This window comes from Grammomys surdaster, unplaced genomic scaffold (assembly GCF_004785775.1).
Source record: "Grammomys surdaster isolate TR1022 unplaced genomic scaffold, NIH_TR_1.0 362, whole genome shotgun sequence".
Lineage (NCBI taxonomy): Eukaryota > Metazoa > Chordata > Mammalia > Rodentia > Muridae > Grammomys > Grammomys surdaster.
In genome coordinates this window covers 2973180-2990392 of record NW_021604781.1, presented here as the reverse complement: position 1 = coordinate 2990392, position 17213 = coordinate 2973180, and the positions used below count along the sequence as shown (strand labels likewise).

Sequence of the window (17213 nt, the reverse complement as noted above, 5' to 3'; positions counted from 1 at the left end):
AACCACAGAAGGCACGTATAGAGTCAGGGACCAGAGGGAACAACAGATGGGTCTCATTGGGAAATGGAAATAGAATTGATATTTATGGGTGGATGGGGGTTGGGTCTGGAATGAGAAGATCAAACAAGTAGGAATGGGGAGAGCGTGGGGTAGTGGGAGAGAATATGAGAGAGACATCTAAAATTAAAGGGCGCTTGAGAGGTAGTAGAGAGGCTTAACACAGTAGGAACCTCCTATAGTGCACGCATATATGGAGGTGATCTAAATGCCAAATAATGGAGGGGGAGAGAGAGAAAGAGAGAGAGAGAGAGAGAGAGAGAGAGAGAGGTTATAAACTTAAATACTAGAATGAAGGTTAAATGAAGGTTAACAACAAAACTGTCATTTGTTCTGGTTATGAATAACTGTCATTCTTTGGTTACAATTTGGTGTGGCTTTTGTGTGTGTATGTGTTTGCTGTTGTTGTTTTCCCTTTTGGATGTTATTGTATTTTGCTTTCTAGAGTTTGGTGTTGTACTGGCTTTGTTGGAGGGGTGTTGTATTTTGAGAAAGAGCTTAAAGTTGAGTGGGTAGAGAGGAGGAGAAGAGGATCTGAATACTGCCTGGGGGAGGGGGAAATAGGACCAAAATATATCTAAACGTAAAAAGAGTTTCCAATTTAAAAAACTGAAAAGGATCAAGAAGGAGTATTTGGGAAGAGTTAGAGGAAGGAAAAGGAAAGGTAAAATGATGTAATCTCAAAAAAATCACAAATAATTAAAATATTAATTCATTTTGCATGGTTTATTCATTTATTTTTCTGCCATAGAGTGGTATTTTACTTCCAGCATGAAGGGGAAATAATTGACAATCTTTCTGTGGTGAGAATGCTCCATAATTCGTTTCCCTATATGAGAAATATAATTCAATTGTTCAAGGAGTAACACTTGGCACTTGGTTGCCTTTGTTTTTGCTTTATAGCTGCAGCCCCGGGAAATGTATTCTGCATAAAAAAGATCTAAAACTCTCCCATGGTCCTCACTTCTTACAGAATTTGCTGTTTTGGGCTTTTTTTTTTTTTTTAAGAAGAAAATAAAAAAGCCTCTGAAAGGCAGTCACTATCTAAACAATATCTACTGCTAGGTGACTGCACCAAAGGAGTGCTCCCATCTGAAAGTGTGTGCTCCCAATCCTTTGTTGAAATCTTTACCCCGGGTGCTGGTGTTAGGAGCGGGGGGGGGGGGGGGGGGGGGGGGGGGGGGCACCCCCAATGAGAGGTAATTACAAATGGCTTTAATGTTTTTATAAAAGAGGCCAAAGGGCACAGGGAACTCTTCAGCCATACAAGGCGTCAAGGCATGTGTCAGCAGCCAAACCCTCACCCAATACCAACTGGCTAGTGCCTCATCTTGGTATATCTCTATATAGCCAAGGATGTATAGGGAGGTTGGTTATAGCAGTCTCAATAGTCCAAGACAAATCACAACAACCAACCACTCAGCTCCACTTCTGATGCCAACCCCTCCTAACACAGTCATTCATAAGGGTGGGGGAAACAATTCAAGCCTCTGCCATCCTTCACTACAAAAGTTAGCTGCGTGTAAAAATTCAGCACCATTTTCTCTTCTGGCAATGGAGACGTTGAACACTGGTGAGGGCTTCTGGTGTTTGCCAGAGGCCCCAGGAACCAGTCTCCGGTTGCCCTTTGCGGAGCCAGAGAACCAGAGGATGCAGGGGCCCAGTGGCTGGATGTCACAGCACTGGAAGATGGTCTGCAAACATTCAGTCTAACTGGGCATCAAAATGTTACCTACCACCCTTTCCTGGAGAGAGAGAGAGAGAGAGAGAGAGAGAGAGAGAGAGAGAGAGAGAGAGAGAGAGAGAGAGAGAGAGAGAAGGCATTTGGCAGACCGGCCTGGCTTCCCTCATCACCTTTTTGGTCAGGGATGAGAAATGGCAGTCACTGGAGAAGCATTCCATCATCAGAAGTGATCATCAGAGTTCAAGAAAGACGAGAGTGGCTAGGGTTGGGAATTGCTTGGCAACACTTTGACTACTTCAACTCCATAGACACCAGGAAAAGCTGGCCTTTTTCCCTGATCCCTCCAGACGTCTGGACACCACAGTCTGGGAACCTTGCCTTTAACTGTGCTTTGCCTCAGCCTAATGCGTGATGGAAAGAATAAAGCCTCCCTGGCTTTCCCCTTTATTCAGGACTTGGAATTTTTCTTGTTTGCTGAGCCAAAAGGAAGGCAAAGATTCTTCCAGGAATAGGGAAACGACTTCCTGGATTCTTAGGATAATGTGTCCCAGCAATGATTGACACATCTAACCCCTCCCAGGGTGGAGGCCAGTAAATACCATCAGCCCTTGGGTTAGGAAGAAGGTGTCTTCTTAGACAGGCAGCAGTGGTGTGAAAGCCAGCAGGGAAGGTTGCAGTGGTGAAACACCAGTTTTGGCGAAGCAAAACCCTTGTCCTGTGTCTGTGTTTTCCCTGAAAGGGATAATGAGGATACCGAATTCAGCTTTCCACTGAGGTTTTGCAAGGCCAGAAGGCCACTGAAACCACTGAAGCCCCTTCCCAATATGTAAGGAATGCCTGGGGTGGGAGCGGAGCAGCTTCCTCTGGTTATGTTCTAGGAAGGCTCCTCTGGCATCTGCTCCTTTACTCAGGACTCAGCAATTGGGTTCCAGGCACTTGTTCTGAACGTTTAGATGAAGGATTGGGTTTGCATATATTTCATTATGTGGAGGGTAAGAAAACCATGTGGTTTGAGGGCGCTGTTCTTCTTATGCAGCACTTTGCCTGTGTGAACGAAGCTAGCTGTGGATGTCACTGGAAACAGCATGTAAACCCAAAGGAACCCATGGAAGCAGATAGACACGGCACAGATATTCAAATCTGACTTTTAATGCTTTAGGACTTTTTTTTTCTTTATTTTACCTGTCTGTTCTGTTTGCATGTGTATCTGTACACCACATGTGTGTAGTGTCTAAGAAGGTCCAGAAGAGGGAGTTGGATCACTGGAACTGGAGTCACAGATGCCTCTTCAAGAGCAGACAATGCTATCAAAACTGCTGCGGCATCTCTTAAGCCCCCGATGTTAAATTTTTAATTAGCTGAGGAAAATGCTAAAGTCTCCAATGGAAACTCAGACAGCATAAAATACCAAATGTATTCGAGTAGAGCTGGAATCCACAGAAAGACAGACACAGAAATATTCGTCATGAAAATACAGCAACAGAAATGAACAATCCGTTTGGAGGATAAACAGAAGACTTGATTCAGAAGAGAAAATAACTAGACCATGGTAGACAGTCAATGGACGGCACTTTCAATAGATGCTTCAATAAAAGTCAATCTTGCTGAAGTATTAAAGGCAAAAACAGTCAGGGGAGAAAAAGAAACACTGTAGAAATGTGTAGCAGTATCAAATGATACATAACTGGAACTAAGCAGAAGACATATTTAAAGACATAATGACTGAGAACTTTACAGAGACAATAACAGACATTAATCATCGTTTCAGGATGCCCAGAGGAGACATAAGCAGGATACATACCAAAGCTGGCCAAAGAGGGAAAAAAAACCTCATTTCATAGCATATTCAGAATATTGAAAATGAAAGATGGAAACTTACAAGGGCAACAAGAGACAACAGAGACATTTTTGGAACTGATACCAGCCATCGGTGGCCGAAAGAACCAAGGCCTGTGGGAAGAGAATTCTGTGGCTGGAAGAACTACCTTTCGTGAACGAAGGAGAAATGGCATTTTTAGGCAAACACAAAGTGACAGAGAAATGTTTGGAGGCCTTTGGTGCTCTGATGGTAACCCCGACAACTAACCTTAAACTCAGTTCACCTCCTACTGAGGTTAATATCACACAGGAAGGAGCTTCCAGGGAGAAAAGCTATGAAAATGGTAGAAACACGGGGCTGGAGAGATGGCTCAGCGGTTAAGAGCACTGACTGCTCTTCCAGAGGTCCTGAGTTCAAATCCCAGCAACCACATGGTGGCTCACAACCATCCGTAATAAGATTGGATGCCCTCTTCTGGTGTGTCTGAAGACAGCTACAGTGTACTCATCAATACAATAAATAAATATTAAAAAAAAAAAAGAAAATGGTAGAAACAAATTCTCCAGAGAGAGGAACATGGCGCCAAACAAACTCAGATGTACAGAAAGGGAAAGGGCTGGACAGATGATAAATGTAAGTGTTGTAAATAGCTAATTTTGCTTAAAGATGTCTAAAATTCACAGAAACATGTACTAATATGTAAAAAAAAAATAAGCATCACGTTAGGAAAAGGGCGAGGAGGGAGGAGTTGGGAACATGCATGTAGAAGACCTGTAAATACTTTTGGGACCATACTATTTGGTACAAAGTCTGATTAACTCTAGATGCATACTGGAAAAACTGGGCAACCAGTCAATGGAAAAGCAGTGCAAACAAGAAATTGGTAGTGAAGGTAAAGCTAAGAAAAAGTAACACGGATTAACCAAAAGAAACAGAGAGAGGGAAAAAGAAAACATTCAAATTAAGATATAAACTGGGCGTGGTCACCACATGCCTTTAATCCCAGCCCTCCTTCCAGTGTTGAGGGATGATTTTGTGCACAGTGTAGTCAGAGCTGATTACTGTGCCCAGAGATGTGGTGGCAGTCCAGACACTGGCACTGTCAAGCATTCCTGTCTCAATGCCGTGTATAATTTGCTTGCCCTCAGCTCTGGTTGGTTAATAAAGTGCTGATTAGCCAATAGCTGGGCAGGAGAGAATGAGGTGGGACTTCTAATCCCAGTGAGAGAGTCTCTGGTGAGGACCAGAAAATGAGAGACTCACCATGAGACATTTGCCTTGAACAGATCACCAGAGTTGCCATGAGGACACAGATGAAGGAGGCCAAAGTAAGAAAGACCAAGATGTCAGGCAGTGGGATGCATGCTGGGAAGTAGGCTGGGCCAGCACATGTTGGTTAGAACAGCTCGGAACCTGCCCAGCTTAGTGCCTAGAGCTTTAAATGAACATACCAGCGCTCCATGTCACTGGGGGCAATAGAAATGCCCCAAATTGCTCTCACACTCCAGAAGCAGAGGCAGGTGGATCTCTGTGAGTTTGAGGCCAGCCTGCTCTAGGTAGCGAGTTCTACAATATGCTGAACAAGTAAGCATTTGGAGCACTGCCCTCAATGGGAGGTTCTCTCACCCATTGTGAATCAGAGCATGGAGCTCATGAAATACAGAGAGTAGGAAGCAGATATTGGACTGTATTAATACGTGATTGAAAATCTATAGCATACTTATGACTCTAATTTTAAACAGAGGGGAGAAATCTCTAATAAAACAAACTCTGAATTAGCTAAGCATCTAAATTGGAGTGAGCTCACGCTGTGTTTGCAGGGAATGGAATTAGAAGCAAAACATGAAATGAGAAAATAAGCTTTTTTTTTTTTTTTCAGTAGGAAGGACTGAGTAAACAAAGGCGCTGAGAATATAGGGAGTGTGCCATTTATATACACATTTGGGTGGAGAAACTTAAATTTAGTAATAACAGTGTGTGACAAAGAGTGAAAATGAAAATTGCATGCTTAAAAGGTAGGGAAAATGAAAGAGGAGGGGTGACAAATGACAGTCATGGTACAGAAACCCCAGACCAGGTGGCTCACTGTCACTGTGGGGCTGCCCTCTTATACAAGGTAAAACCAGGCAAAGGCCTTGAAAGCAAGAGACAAAAAACAGACTGAGAGCTGTAGAAGTGGCTCAGTAGTTAGAGCACTGACTGCTCCTGCCTAGGACCTGGGTTCGGTGCCCACCACCAACATGGTGGCTTACAACCATCTATAATTCCAGTTTCTGAGGGTCTGTTGCCCTCTTCTGACCTCCCAGGCTATCAAGCATGCACATGGTCACATATATGTTTAGATAGAACACCCACACACATGAACCTTTGAAAAGGGGAGGAAACAGACTTGAAATTGAGGCAGGGAGGAGTGTGTGGCAGGGGATACATTGAGTAGAAGTAAAGAAAAAAAAAAGAAACAGATCAGTGCGATTGTGATCTAAATGTAATTTAACCTGAAAGCAATTATTGAGTTTTAAAAAGGACGGTGTAATGAGAAAGTTAGTCAGCAGAGAGTTTCTACATAATCCAGAAGTCAAAAATAAAGCAGAGTGGGCTGGAGAGATGGCTCTGTAGTTAGAAGCACTGGCTGCTCTTTCAAGAGGACCCTGGTTCTGTTCCCAGCACCCACATAGAAGCTAACAAGCATCTGTAACTCTAGTTCCAGGGGATCAGACACCCTCCGCTGCCCTTCCAGGGCACTGCCTGTATATGAACATTGTATACCTGCAGGCGAAACATCTATGCAAATAAAATAAAGTAATTTTTAAAAAATGAAAATAAATTCCAAAAATGCATGGGGAGATTAAACAAGACCGTGTTTATTGTTTGATGTTTAAAAATATTTTTTCAAAAGTTGATAGTTCAAGAATACAGTTATAGTAACAATAAGAAGGATTTTAGAAGTACATAAATGAATCTTTCTCATATATTCTTGTAAAGTAGAAACTAATCATATACTGGATTAGCCACATACAGGGAAGCTTTGATGAACTCCCCAAAGTGAAGATTGTTTTTTCTAGCCTTCAAAACAAAAATCAACAATGGAAACGTCTTTAAAAATCTTTTCATTTATTGGGAAGTTGAAATTTCTCTGAAGAGGAACTCAAGATTGAAACCAAAAGCTATAAAAATAAATAAAAGAAAGAAAAAAAAAAGAAGTGACATCAAAACCTTCGAGACACAGCTAAAGGTATGTCGGGGGAAATTGGAACTTTAAATCCTTTCATTTTAGCAAAACAGAACATACACGTCCATACTAGCACAATATATTTAGAGACATTTCACCTATCTTTTTCTTGATTATTAAAAACTGGAGCTGCCCACCGGTCTCAGCGTCTCTTCCTCTGACTTCGCTTTCTTCTCTCTTTTGGCGCTGCCTCCATATCACAGTGAGAATGGATAAAGCGCTCAAGAATTTGTCGGTCTGCAAATGAAGAAGAGTAGAGGTTTCCTATCTCATTATGAAACAGCAGAATCCTAGGAGCAAGCAAATATCTGGCTGTCCAAACTGTCTATGTAGAACAAACTGGCCTTGCCGGGCGGTGGTGGCGCACGCCTCTAATCCCAGCACTTGGGAGGCAGAGGCAGGTGGATTTCTGAGTTCGAGGCCAGCCTGGTCTACAGAGTAAGTTCCAGGACAGCCAGGGCTACACAGAGAATCCCTGTCTCGAAAAAAAAAAAAAAGCAAGAAGTAAAAACAAAGTCTAAAAAAAATAGTGTACATGAATATGTATATGTTTATAAATTTTATATAATTTTGTATATAATTTACATAAATATGTATATGTATACCTGCATGCCAGAGAAGGGCATCAGATCACATTATAGATGGTTTTAAGCCACCATATGGTTGCTGGGAATTGAACTCAGGACCTCTGGAAGAACACCATCTCTCCAGCCCAGAATTCAAAAATTTTAATTGCCCTACCCAGTAAAACTTTGTTTATGGAGAAGCCCACCTGCTGTACTCCCAGAATTGGAGGGCTGGAGCAGCTCACTCCTCCCTTCCTTTCCTTCTTGCCCCTTCCAATCAGGAGTGGGCTATGAGGTCGAACCATGGCCATAGAGGAACTGCCAGGTTCCCTTTGTATTAGGAATGAGAAACAGAGGCCATCTTAGCCTTGTTAGTTCAGTTTGGGTCATGGCCTATACGTTTTACAAAACAAGTCTGCTTACCAGGCTACTTCTGCTTTGTTCTTGTGTTAAGTCACGATAAGTCTTTTTCAACAGTGTGTAAGCGGGTATTCTGTGTTCTCTATCGTTACCTTTGTTTGAGCGATTCCTACTCTGCCCAGTACCTTCCTTGATCCCAGCCTTTCCCTGTAAAACTAAGATAGGCCTCCCACAGGACCTTACGTGCAGTGTTTGTCAGCTGACTTTTGTACACACGTGAGTCACACACATTTGGAGACAAAGTTTATCCCCACCACCCAGAAGGTCCCTCTTGACACTTCCCAGCCAACAGTTGTGCCAAAGCAGCCTCTGGTCTGGTTTCTTTCACCACGGATGAAATTTGCCTTCTGTGAACCTTCAAATGAATGGAGTCACACAGAGGCTCATCCAGGTTTGGATTTTTTTTTGTTCAGCATCTTTTGAGTTTGTAGATTCTGTTTTATACATCAGGAATGAGCTCCCTTTTACGGCCAAGCTGTTAAAATATCACACTTCATCCATTTTCCCAATGATAGAAATGGGGAACATTTCCAGTTCTGGGACATGAAGAACGAAATTGTTTAAGTAGTTTAATTCAAGTCCTTTCGTGGCTATTCACCTTCTTTTCCCGAGGGCCGATATCCAGAAACGGAATTTCTAAGTCATGATGTAGACATATGTTTAACTTTGTAAGGGGCCGTCAGAGCTTCTCCCAGAGTGATTCCACTATTTGATATTCCCCTGCCAGTGGGAATTCTGAACGCTCTGTGTCGTCACCAACTGTGGTCCCCCACCTGTTTCTTGTTCGGCTTGTAGTAGTTTTGAAATTCATACTGAAGTATAAAAGCAGTAGGTGTCCTTCTTAGAATGAAGATATGCAGAGGGTAAATCAAAATGTGTACCTATTACCCAAAAGATGACCCAGTGTCCACTGATCAAAAGGCCACCAAGGTTCTTTGGCTGCTGTCGCCTGTGTTTGTGATGCTTGACTCTGATTAATCAACTCATTTGGAAAGGCGAGTAAGGGTGTCACTTCAATGTGAGTGGCACTTTCAAAGGAGAAAAGAAATCCAAAGAGAAAGCAGCCTGCAGGTAAATGCTTCAATCTGAGCCAATAGAGGGGTATCTGCCTCTGCTGCGGACATGCTGTGCCAACCTCCATGGATTCTATGATTCTCCAGAGAATGCCCTGATTGGGAGTGATGCACTTCCTGGTTTGGGCAGCCATCTTGTTCTCTCTATCTCCAGATGGCCATCATTGGACATGCAGCCCCTACTATCTATAGCAATCTAATCAATCCCCCTTTGTACAGATATTCTGTTTCTGTTGTTCCGACTTGTGTCCTCTGGACTTTATGCTGTTCCCTCTGCTGAAGCAGCCCTGTCACTTCTTGATATGAGGACCACATTGACCAGAGACCCCATCTCTCATCTACTTTGGATCTAGGACTAACAGCACCTCACACAGACGCTTCCTAGAATCAAAGACTTCCTCAGTGACGGCATGTGTTATTATGCTTACATCGCTGTCTTCTACACTGGACAGGGATTTCCTCGATAGGATGGATTTGCTTTTATTTCTATTTGTATTAAGTTACCATGATAGACATACAATCAATGAAGTCTGCAGAGTGGGTAAATACATGCATTCTTCTAGAAATAAATTTATTTTATGTTTACGGGAGTTCTGCCTGCATGTATGTCTGTCCACCATGTGCATACAGTACCCATAGAGGTCAGAGAAGGATGTCAGATTATCTGGAACTGCAGTTACAGATGCTTTGGGGCTGCCAGATGGATGCTGGGAATTTAACCCAGATCCTCTGGAAGAGCAGCCAATGCTCTCAACTACTGGGTATCTTTCTAGCCCAATCTACCCATTCTGAATTCTGAATTACAGGCTTGGGAGAAGTACCTTGTGAATTTTATGTTGGAAAAAACAGGGCGTCAGAGCTTGAAAAGAAATGCAGAAAGCCAGGCTCAAGATAATTCTATTGCCCAAGTGGGAGAAGAGTGGGTAGATGGCAGTTTGCTAGCAGATAGCATATGTAGGAGCTATCAGCTCTTTAATAAAACTCAGGGACGAAAAGAATTCTGAACGTAGACTGTCCATGAAGCTTTAAGCTTCTTGAGTTAGAAACAAACTCAATATGGGTTTAAGCATCCCTATTCCAAAAGGCTCAGAACTCAACACGTCTCAGTTATATTCTCTTGGATTTGGGAATAAGGCACATACGTGGTGAGGTCTCTTGGAGATTTGGTCCAAGTCTAAACACACAACTTGCTTCCCTTTTGAATCCACCGGGTATCCGCAAGCCTGGAATGATTGCGTCCCACATTTCTCTCATGCCTGTGCTTTAACTGTGATACTTGGTGTGAAGTAAGGTGTGGAATTTTTCACTTGGGGTCCCATGGGTGCTCGAAGGGTTTCAGGTTTCACAGTAGAGATGTTTATACCAAACAGTGCCAACAGAGAGTTAGCTCATGGACACAGAGGTCTGCTCTCAGTGCCTTCCTCTGCTTCAGTTACCAGCTCTGCTTCCCCCTTTCCCTTCCTCAGCCTGTCTGCTCTTCACCTTGACTGGGGTGTTACTTAGGTGGGAAGACTAATGTCTCTCCCTTCCCCTCCCCTCCCTGTCTCTCTTCTCTCATTCCTCTTTTCCTCCTCCTCCCTTCTGTCCCTCCCTCCCCCTTCCTTTCTTTTTCCATCAAAATATCACAGCTCTGGTCTATTCCACAAAAGCTTGCTACTTACGCAAGATAATCCAATGCAAAACCAGTAATAACCGAGTCTGAGACATCTCGGGTCTCTTTGGTCTGAAAGCCAGCTGAACCCCCACTGTGAAAATGCTTCTGGCATCGTCCACAGCTGACAGGCATTCCTATCATGCCTGACACTAGACAACAACAAGAGGCTTTAAAAGCTTTAAGGGAACCTTCTACTTGCCAGTTGCCCCCTCTCTAACAGCTGTACTCATGGGTGAGGGCATTGAAGGGAGGGCAGAGTGACTTCTTCAGTAGCCCAACAAAGCTCTGGGTCACGTGCCTTCTGGTACCTGCCCTCCAGTGCATCCCCGGGAAACCAAACTGTTGGTTTGCTGGAGCATCCGGAGGAGATAATCCTGACTGGCTAGATAAATCTCACTGCCTAGAAAGTTCATCTTCCCTGGGAAGAACAGATGTCATGTTAACAGCAGTTAACAGAGAAGTCCCTGGCTTTTGGTCTTGGGGACCAAGGCCAAGATTGCATGCATACAGAGAGTAGGAAGCCAGATTGTGTCCAGCGTGATGGCTGCATCTGGTATGACCAGTCCTTGGTCCCTGGGCAGATGCTAGCTGCTTCTGCAGGAAGCAAAATTATTCCTTCTATGGGGCCAAGGGACTCGGCTCCTAAAGGTACAATGAGCCCTTGCAAACGCAGAGGGTGGTTTTATACATTTTGCACCAAAACTGGTGAAGAGAACAGGCAAACAGCCTGGCTTTGCTGGTGAGCCTCTGGCTTCTGCTGTGTCTTCAGGGGCTTTCGAGCAGCAGGCTTCTGCCAGCCTCTTGATTCTTCCTGAAGAAACAGCCTAGCCCTGAGGCATCTGTTGATCATCGGAATCCCAGGAGAAAACACACTTCTGCGTCCATAGGGGGCAAAGCAGCTGCTTGGCTCCACACTCAACATCCAGACACTTATTTCTCCTTCTTAGGATGTGTGTGTAAGTGTGTGCTCATGAGTGTGTGTGTGCGTGCATGTGTGCCTATGTGTTTGTGATCGTTTGTGCATGTGTGTACATGTGTGTAAGTGTGAGTGTGTGTTCATGTGTGCATGTGTGTTTGTTAGCATGAGTGTGTGTTCATGTGTTCATGTAGGTGGTTTCCATCCTTAAAGGGTATAAAAGGCTAAAGCAATGCCTCAGTGGGTAAAACCACATACTTTGTTTGCAAACATAAGGACGTGAGTTTGAATCCCCATTGCCCATATAAAAAAGCCAGGCCAAGGTTTCAAGTGCCCGTAATCTGAGCACTGGGAAGCAGAGATAACGGCTCCCAACGAGCCTGACAATCAGCCAACCCAGCCAAACATCGAGCTTCTGACTTAAGAGCCGGGAAGATCAAGAAGGAAAGTGAAAATTTAAACACCCAGTGATGATGACCTCTTTTAGCTTCCATGTGTGAGCACACAGTAGGACTTCAGTCTTATTTGGAGCAGGAAATCTCAGTGGTGGGTAGGGGTGGAATTACTTTCAGAGTCAGCTCTTTATCAGGGGAGGTTAGGATAGATGAGGAGCATGGCACTATGGGATTTTTTTTCAAAGTAATCTTTGGGGGGGGGGGTTGTTTGTTTTCTTGTTTCTCTATTTGATTCCAGGGGTTACAAACAGCTTATTAGCAGTAGGAACAGGATATTAAGAAAGTTATTCACTGTCCTGATGAATGTATGAGTGGTGATTTGAGCCCTCTTACCTTTGTAGGAAACACTTTGCAGGTACTCGCGGATTTGGGAGGGTGTGAATGAGTCTAAGATCGTCAAGAAGTCCAGGCAAGCTTTCCCGTAGTCGCTCTCATACGTGGTCTGCTTTGTGCGTTCCTGGTTCCGAATATAGCTACGCAGCACAGAGGGCACTGCAGTGATACAGGATGGGCAGCACAGGCTGTCAGTAACCTGAGAACGGCTGTCCCTGTTCAAACACACCCCTCACACCAAAGCCCAGCCGGAAGCCTACTCAGTATCCTTACCGGAAGCTACCTAGTCATCCTACCAAAGACTAGTGTCGGTGCCAAACTGCTTGGGGTTGGAAGTGGAAGTGGGGGGAGACATGGCCCAAAGGTGCGGGTGTGGTCGCCATTTTCAGAAAACCAGCTCTTCATGTCTTACGCTCTTACACATTGTGTGTAAGGCTTACCACTTGCCCAATAATCAATGGACTTTGTATAAGTTTCGTTTTCATTCGGGACATCCCAGTGCATCATCGAAGGGGCACAGGAGGAGACCCCTTTCCGGTGAGCGACCTAGGAAGCCTTAGGGTGTGCACTTTAGCAAGCATGTGCTGTTCATTCAGACTAGACGCAGTCACAGAAGCAGGTAACCCCAACCACTCATATTTGGTATGAAAGATGACTCGGTTAATGTGGATTCTGGGATTTGTGGAGCTATAATTTAAAAAAAAGGAAGACATGATGTTTTAAAATGATGATTTAAAAAAAAAAGTGGTCCAACTTTTGTAAAAGCACTAACACCTCAAATACTGTCCCCAGCTCCAGGTGTCCCCTTTTAAGGAATCAAATGTAAGGCACAGGCTGGAGAAGAGACCTCAGTGTCCCCCCCCATCCCCCCGTACGGAGAACACCAGAGTCTGGAAACTGCTTTAACTGAGAAAGAACACTTAGGAGGCATGACCAGTGATTTCCATAGGATGGAAGATTTCTATTCATTAACTTCCTTTAAGAAACAGAATCAGTGGCTATACACTTAGGAAGAACTGTAAGAAGTTTCAAGCAGTTAAATTATCAGACAATGAAGTCACCACCTTGGAGTGTGCAGCATTGTCTTACGTGATAATCAAGGACAGAGTCCGTCCTCCCCAAAGATGGGCCACCCGTCTTTGTTACCACTTAAAATTCATACATGATCCAAGACTCTAGACTGGAAGTCTGTGTTCTCCTTCCATTATGCAGACCTCGGGTATTGAACTTAGGTCATCAGGCTTGGCTGCAAGCACCTTACCCACTAAGCCGTCTTATCAGCCCATTGAGTTATTTTCTTAACAAGTGGCTTAGAGATTGCCTGGTGTCAGAAATTTTAAAAACATTCCTATCAAAAGTGATAAAAATCAGGATCATGAAAGAACACTCACTCAGAGAGCTAAACCTGAAGCTGTGTGGTTGACAAGTCTAACGTGATTCCCATGTAATCTTTGTCATTTCATGGCATCTCCTGACTCCATCATTGCTTCACTCGGGTACCACAGTGCCATCTCTTTAAGGCATAAGCTGGTAGCCTTCTGGGATTCACTGTTCCCTCACCCTGAGGTTGAGAGCTACAGTAGCATGGGCATTCTGCATGGGCTAGTATCAGAACTGTCTGCCAGGGACTTCTATGCCAGTTAGTCCTGGAGCGAGGAGCTGGTGATGTCGTACCATAGCAACAAGCTGGGAATCTGAAGATGAAGGTACTCAGAGACCTTCATCAGGAGCCAGGCAGGGTGAGCCAGAGTGCATGCTGGACACCAGCGCAGACCCAAAGTCCTAGGTCCAGGGGCTAGAGAGATGACCTAGGGGTTAATAGCACTGACTGCCCTTGTAGAGGACATATGTTCAATTTTCAGCACCCACATGGTACCTCATAACCACCTGTGACTCCAGTCCCAGGGGATCCAAGGCCCTCTTCTGTTCTCCTTAGGCACACATGTGATATACAGATAGGAACGCAAGTAAAACACCCAAACACATTAACAAAAAAAGTCCCAGCTTCTATCTCCCTCATCCCTTACCCCTGCGCTTTAGTCTCTGTTTAATGGATGTTAGAGACAGATTAAAGCCCCCTCCCCATCAGTTAACAATAAAACTCTTTCTTTTGAAAAGTCGGTGCCACAGTGTTAGCTTCTGAGTGTCAGGCCGAGAGCCCTGGTGGTCCCTATGCAGCTGTAGTATCCAAAGACTCACTTACCTAGACCCTGGGAAGCAACAGGCAGGGTTGAGTAGCATCCATATTTGAAACTAAAATCTTTCAATTCGGGAATCTGAGCTGGAATTTGGTAATTATATCGAAATTCAGTGTCCAGAGGCCGGGGAAGGAACGATTTCCAGTCCCGGAACATTGGCACACTTTTCATGGTCTTCTTAGCTGGGGTGAGAAGGGAGGGCAACGGTTACCACGGTGAGCTGTATTTGAGTGGCTTGTCATTGCATAGCGCTTTCGCCAGTAGCTTATAAAGCACAGCATTTACACTGACTCTTCTCGTGTTTGGATGTTTAGTCGGTGTACTCTATAAAGGCTCCAACCAAGAAACTACTTTCCATTCCCAGACATGGGAGTAGACGCTCAACTGACCATAAGTAGTTCTGGAATGGCTAGATAGTCGTGTCTCTGAGGTGAGTTCTTAGGAGCATGCTGCTGGGGACAGAGACCACTGGTGACCCTGCTGGGGTCATCCTTGGCCTTTGTGAGGCAAACCAGAGGGAGAGATTTGGAGTGTGGACGAAATTGTCATATGAAACAAGATTCCCCATTAAATCAGAGTGGCAGGTAAACAGTGATTACTTTTTCCTTAGTGTGACCATGCATAGATATTCATTATCTGATACAGATTACAATCCGTTTAACAGGGCAGCCTGTTGTTTTTTATTTGCTGAACTTCACAGCCCTAAATGGAGTGGCAGTCATCATCCCACTAACTGGGAATGAGCTGGTCAAAGTTTACCCCTTACTGACAGAGGGCTGAGGGGCGTCACTGTCGTTACTGGATAATAGCATTATTATTTCTTCAAAGTATTTCCACTAAATCCCTCCATAATGTGGGCTCAGTTTTCCTCAGGCCTATATATGTGTTTATCATCTGCGTTCACACTATTGGGCTCCTTTGGGCTTTTCTAAGACAGGAGTTTGTGGATGCAAAGCACCTAGCCAGAAACTCTCATCTTCTTTAAAGTGTAGTGGTGAGCTTCCCAGATATACTTTCCATTGTCAACTCTGGCACTGTTACCAGTCAATCATGCCAAGCCCAACCCCAGTAAGTTGCTGGCTCCCATTAATATGAACACAAATTCCTGGAGCTTTCCATACTTTGCGTTTCATGGTATAGCGGTGATCACACCCATTTTACATGCTGAAGGTCTTAGGTTCGAGGCCCAGGGGAACCATGATGAAAATAAAAGTGATTCTTGGCCATGTGTGAAGGGAGCCTGGTCTACACAGTGAGCTATAGCTAGCTAACCAGGGGCTACATAGTGAGACCTTGTCTCAAAAACGAAACTAACCAAGGATCTGCAGAAAAGCACGGTCTAAAAGTAAACATAGAGGACGACTCGAAACCATTAGCACCACCAACACAGGAACTACAGCAAGGGGGAACCGGTTTTGCTCTCTTCGTTCACTGTTGCAGTTTGTCAAAGCCAAATTCTACAAGCCTCAAGGTGCAAATAGCCTTTCCTTTTTCTAAAGATTCTTCTATCAGTTAGCTTTAGCTTACCAGTGAGGACTCAAAACCATGATACAGTCTCTAGGCTTCAGAAGCTCAAACTATTAAAGATAAGAATGCACAATAGAACAACAGTATGTAGTAGATCCTTAAATGTTGTTATAATGGAAACACACACTCAAACAGGAGCACGTGTATACATGCACACACACGAGCCACTGAGTTGAGTATCTGAGAGCCTTCCAGGACAGAAATGAAGCCAATGCCTAGCCTTAGATGGCAGCTCAAAAGAGAAGGCCTGCAGAGGAAGGCCGTGGGATGTACAGACAGGAGGAGGAAGCAGGGGCCTGCTGCATCTGTGGATGAGCAGCTGAGTAGTCTCTCCACGAGTGTGGGGGCCACGGGGAGAAGAACAGAGAGGAGGCAAGGATCACATGACACAAATCACACGAACAGAGGCATTTAGCTTTCCTCCTGAGGGCAACAGGCGTCTTCAAGGGGTTTTAAGATAGAGCTGAAATCAACTTGCTCATCAATAAAACCACTTTGACCCAGCAAGTATCAGAGGTCAATAAGAGGCCATCCAAGGAAAGACACTGGCATTCTGAACCAAGAGAGGTCTATAAGAAGGCAAGGGATGGGCAGAGTATGAGATTTAGAGAGAAGTTGTTGTCTGCACGTAGGGCAATGATGATTGGCTTACACTGAGCAGGCTAGAAACTCGCGCCTTTCATAAAGAACACCGAGACCCAATGCTTTCCTATGGCCCTGATGTCTCCAAGGTCCTCAGCAGATGTTCCTGTATCTGAAACCCTTGAGCCTCCATCACCATGAGCAAAGCTACTGTTTATAAATCACCCCTCCCCACCGTGGGCTAGTCAGCTGTCGTATCCCTGACAGGAATATGTTGTCAGGAGCCAATTTCTGACAACAATTTGCAGAAGGGAATTTATTTTGTGTTATCATTTCAGAGGTGTTGGCTTAGAGTCAGCTGGCTCCATTGTTGCTGGGCTTGGTAAGGCAGAGAGCATAATGGCAGACAGGGCATGATGGAGCCAACACACACACACACACACACACACACACACACACACACGCGCCAGGAAACAGAGTAGCGGGGTAGATCCGGAGAAGATCTGTCTTTCAAAGGCCCAAGCTGATTGATCCTACCTCCTCCAGCCAGGCTCTTACCTCCTAAGCTTCAATTACTTCTCAAAATAACGCCACCCGCTGGGGACCAAGCTTTCAACATATGAGCTGTGTGGGTTTTTACATCCAACAATGCCCACATAGCAGTAATCCGCTGCAGTAGAAAACACAGACCTTCCCTTGT

The 17213-nt window shown here is 44.5% G+C and overlaps 1 protein-coding gene across 4 annotated transcripts in view; it reads right to left on the bottom strand.

Moving 5' to 3' along the window:
- Positions 1-6400: 6400 nt before the first annotated feature.
- The window catches only part of Tex26 (testis expressed 26), a 28765-nt gene continuing 17952 nt past the window's right edge, over positions 6401-17213 (bottom strand). For all 4 annotated transcript variants that reach the window (XM_028779824.1, XM_028779825.1, XM_028779822.1 and 1 more), the window contains 3 exons: positions 14410-14586; positions 12207-12365; positions 6401-7026 (listed from right to left, as the gene is read on the bottom strand). In XM_028779824.1, the coding sequence (XP_028635657.1) occupies positions 6932-7026; positions 12207-12365; positions 14410-14586 (431 nt within the window). In that variant the 3' untranslated portion in view covers positions 6401-6931. The remainder of the gene's footprint in view (positions 7027-12206; positions 12366-14409; positions 14587-17213) is intronic.